We start from the raw sequence: 4,895 nt of genomic DNA on the forward strand, positions 1-4,895 counted from the left end.
GAATAAACAAAACAACATGACAAGAACAACTTGTGCATTTTCATAAAATCTTTGATTGAAAGCGAAAACAAAAAGAAAGCAAGCGGAAACAATATTTACATGTGTAAATTTTAGTCAAAGATAAAGATGCTTTTGTTAGCTATTTACAGATGCAGAAATATTCTCATGAATTCGTATGAATGACAAACCCCTTTAGTTTTACCGAAACTCCTTCTGAATGGGCAGAAACTCGGCTGTCCAATTGGAAATTGATCCTTCAGGGATGTCGGGAAACTCGGCCTCATCTGGGAAACTGTCTTCAAATGTTGCCCCAACGAACAATTGGGCCAAACTAGTTTCGATTTCGTCAACTGGGTTAATCTCTGACGTGATCACCTCGGTTGGTCGTGGAAAAGTATAATGCAGTGGTGGAATATCAAAGGCCTTTTGCCTGCCTTCTTTCTCTCCTTTCTTGCGTTCCTTCATTTTTTTGATGTCTTTAGCGATTGGTCGGAAACCCAAACCGAATGAATCCTTTTTCTCCACAATTTCCACTGGTTTCAGAATTCCTTATAGATCACGTCCCAGCCCTTTGTCAAACTCATATCCTCCGCGGATCATTTCCTTAGCCATCATGACACTGGCCTTTGACAGAGCTCGTTCCTCTTTTGTTATCCAACTTACGGAGACGATATCAGCTGTGCTATGAGGGGTCACTGTGGCGTTTCGGCTACCATCTTCTTCGGACCCAGAATCAGAAATTACGAGGCAATCCTCCTCGGCAAAGATAGTTATCAATTTGTCATTTACTATGAATTTCAACAATTGATGCACTGAAGAAGGCACAGCCCCGGACTTATGAATCCACGGCCTTTCAAGCAAAAAATTGTAAATACTAGGAAAGTGCATAACTTGGCAAGCTATTTGAAACTGTGCGGGCCCCATCTCGACTACTAAATCCACTTCTCCTATAGGTTCTCTTTGTGCTCCATCAAAACCTCTAACTATGGTCCCTGAAGGCCTTAGCTTGATATCTCGCAACCCTAGCTTTTCCAAGGTACTCCAAGGACAGATATTAAGCGCAGATCCATTGTCAATCAACACCTTTGGCAACATTTTCCCGTTGTATCTCACAGCTATGTACAGAGCTTTGTTATGTCCAATGCCTTCTGCCGGTAATTCATCATCAGAGAAAGTGATTTGTTTTGTAAATAACACACTCCCAACTATATGTGAGAAATTAACAACCGAAATGTCCTTAGGGATTTGAGCTTTAGTCAACACTTTGAGCAATGCATCCCTATGCATATCCGAAGAAAAGAGCTGATCCAACATGGATATTTGGGCGGGCGACTTGCTTAGCTTCTTGACTACATTATATTCGCTTCTTTGGAGCCTTTTAAGAAAATTCAAGGCTTCCTTCTCAGTAATTGTTGGTTTAGCGGGCAGCTCGGGGTTATTTGTTTGAATCGGAACGGTAGCTCCAAACGGACTTGCAATTCTCCCTGATCTAGTGACCACTGACACCTCTTCTTTGGCAACTGACTTTTTTCCAATTTGTATGACAGGTTCATCAGAGTTCCATGGCACTCGCTGCAAACTTAGAACAGGCTCCTGCTCTGGGAATTCGATGACCACTGGCTCCAAAGCCTCGCTCTCAACTGGAGTGAAATCCAAAATAAAAGGCCTTTTATCTTCCTTAAACGGCACCTCTATTACAAATGGTTGGTCTGTGACACCTAACACCTCAGCTTCCCTTGCCAATTTTTGGACTTACTCCTCATACTCTGCGTCGTCCAGAATGACCCCAATGGTATTAGTATGTTTCGGCAAGGGGTTCCTATTTATATTCGGCCCTTGTGCCTCCCCTTTCCTGATTACAATCTCTCCAACTTCAATCATATCTTAAATTCTATGCTTAAGAGCCTTGCAATCAACAGTTCAATGTCCGGGTGCCCCTGAATGATAAGCACAGACGGCTTGTGGGTTATACCCAGCGAATATGCCATATGGATAGGTCGGAGGGGGTACCATACCAATTTTTCCGACGACCTTCAACTGGTCATACAATTGGTCTAGAGGCCTGCCTAAATCGGTAAATGTACGGCTACGGGCTTGGTTGGAAGGTTCAGGAGGTTGAGGATGGCTATAAACAGGTCTATTTGGGCGAGGAAATCTTGGGTTATATGGAGGGCGAGGTCGGTTTTGGGGTGGATTTGATTGAGAAATTTGAAAAGGAGCTAAAGGTGGGTTAGGATAGTTTGGGCGAGGTCGAGGGTGGTGGATATTGGTAGTATATACATGGTGCAGGTTTGAATAATAAGGGTAATGTGGTTGGTAGGTTAGATTGTGTTGGTATCGGGGTTTGGGTGAAGGGTTCTGATTCCAGATAAAAGTTGCATCCCCCTCTTTCTTTTTAAACTGCGACCTCTTTCCACTGCTCCCTTGCCCTTGCAAAGCTTCTACTTGTGATTTTAAGGCAGAGACGTTAACAATTTTTCCGGATCTCACAAAATCATCATACTCTTCGAGTTTATTAACAATCGCAGCAAATGAACATCCGGTCATACGGAAGATTTTTTCAAAGTGTGCAGGATCATACGCCTTTATGAAAGTGCGAACAATTTCATCTTTGGTCATCGGAGGCTCAACCTTGGCAACTATCTTTCTCCATCTTTTGGCGTATGTCTTATGATCTTCAGATGGTCGCCTCTTTGTGCCTTCCAAAGTAGTTCTGGTCGGTGCTATCTCGCAGTTATATTCGTATTGTCTGATGAAGGCATTGGATAGATCAAGCCAAGTCTTCACCTCCTCTGGCTTTAAGTTGGAATACCAATCGAGGGCGTCTCCTTCTAGACTCTCTGGAAATAACCTTAATGGCAAGTTTTCGTCATCCACTGGTCTGCCCAACTTGTTGGCAAACAAACGCAAGTGTGTCTTAGGGTTGCATGTACCATCATATTTATTGAACTTCGGGGTCTTGAACCCTACGGGCAGCTGTACATTTGGAAACAGGCACAGATCATCGTAGTCTAACATTCTTTGTTTGCTTAAACCTTGGCTTTTCCTGATGAACTCATCGAAACGATCCAACCGCTTAAGTAGCTTCATATCCACCAGGGCAGACGACTTTCCCACTTCCGGCTTGGTTTGAACAGTGTGCTCTGGCACAACAGGCTCTGCGGTAGTCTGATAAAAAGCGTGTGGATCCAGAGGCATGTTTGGACCACCTTGAGGCTGAAATCCTTGCCCATAGGGAGGATAGAACGGAGGATTTTGAGTATAAGTATACTGCGGGTTGAAAACTCCCTCAAAAGTGGTTTGAATTGGAGGAATGACAAATGGTTCGGATTTCGGTTGTTTGACGGGCGCAGGCTCGGGCTGCACTCCGCTACTAATGAGCTCGTCGATCAACTTCTTTTGGGCGGCCATTTTAGATGCCATTTCCCCAAATTTGGTGAGTAATTCAGTCAACTGAACCCCGGGACTTGTGGCTTCCGGCTGGGTAGTTGTAGCGGTCTTATCAGATGATTCTGGCTGAGTACTCATGTCTACACGATTCCTTTGGGCTTTACTTCGGGATCGCATAATAATGGGGCTTTTCCGAGAAACTATTTTGAAACTTTACCTAAGGATGCAAAAGACATCTTTAGATAAAACCAATCGTTACTAGATTTCTGCAACTTATTCAAAAGAGAAAAAGAAAAAGACATGAGTTAGTAATTGTTCAAACAATTCAGATGCATGTCCTATGGGGGGACCCTTTTTGTGCCAAGGGTAGGCCTAGCATGATGCAAACCTTCGGGGTAAAATCCCATTTCCAAACCTGTAAGTAAATTTAGAACTTTGAAATGGAAAGCTTCTCATAAAATGTGGAAGAGTTCAATCTTTCTTTACAACCTCGTCAATGGTCTTAGTAACCATGTTTACAAAATCCCTATGTTTCAAGAGACTTGTACTTTGTGACTCTCTAGAGCTCCCTAAACTGAGCTTACGAGCTCCTTCCCTAATCCTATCAAGGGCGTCTATGGCTTCCTCTAGTTTCTCATTCTTCTTCTTCTCCCTCCTCAACTGCACTTGGGTATCTTCTAAAACTCTGTTGGCCATTATAAGCTGGGCTTGAGATTCCTCTAATTCTTTCCTTAGCTTCTCCATTTGTTCTCCGGGACTGGCTGATGCTGATTGTTGCCTTGCCCTATCATGTTCCACCCTTTGTTTGATCCATTCATTGTACCCAGACATAACTGCATGTGCCATCTTGTTTACCAATTCCAACTGTAAATTCTCAAGACCTTGCAAATTTCCCCAAGCCTCTAATATCATACTTCGACTCTCGATCACCGTACCCAATCTGAGATCTTCAACCCCTTGTACCATAGGAATGCTTTGCGGGTATCCAAACTGTCTCACAACCCTTTGTGGAATATAGGCGACTAGATCATTAACTCCAGCTAGAGGGATGAAGTCATGTTGAGTGGTCCTAACAGCTGGGCCTCTAACCTTGGTCCAATCTAGAACCCACTGCACTTTTTCTGGTGTCAAATTGTTGAACTCCTCAATAAACTGGATTGACGACATCACGCGGTAGTAGCGGCTGACTCTCTCTCGATGTGAATCAATCCAATTCTCAACTAAGAGACAAGAACCCAAAGGGTTAAGTGATCTCTTCGCCAAATGTTCCATGATCCACATTTGAAGTATTAAATTTGAAGCATAGAAGAAACCCCCTTTCCTTTGGCAATTGGTAAGGGCTGAGAAGATGTCCGCTATGACAATGAGTATCAAAGTTGGTGTCGTTCCACGAATTCCTAAAAAAGGACTTTGAATCATGTTGATTGTTGCAAATGTCACCTTTCCATGCCTTTGAGGGAATAGTAATAAGTTGATCAAAACCAAACCAAAAACTTGCACACGCT

At 43.2% G+C, this 4,895-nt stretch overlaps 1 protein-coding gene across 1 annotated transcript; it reads right to left on the reverse strand.

Moving 5' to 3' along the window:
• Positions 1 to 549: 549 nt before the first annotated feature.
• LOC113722276 (uncharacterized) lies at positions 550 to 3,198 on the reverse strand. The gene is made up of 2 exons (XM_027245681.2): positions 2,408 to 3,198; positions 550 to 1,735 (listed from the first exon to the last, which is right to left on the reverse strand). The coding sequence occupies exons 1-2, from the start codon at positions 3,196 to 3,198 to the stop codon at positions 550 to 552; spliced, it is 1,977 nt and encodes a 658-aa protein (XP_027101482.2).
• Positions 3,199 to 4,895: the final 1,697 nt, after the last annotated feature.

This window comes from Coffea arabica, chromosome 9c, assembly GCF_036785885.1.
Source record: "Coffea arabica cultivar ET-39 chromosome 9c, Coffea Arabica ET-39 HiFi, whole genome shotgun sequence".
Classification (NCBI taxonomy): Eukaryota; Viridiplantae; Streptophyta; class Magnoliopsida; order Gentianales; family Rubiaceae; genus Coffea; species Coffea arabica.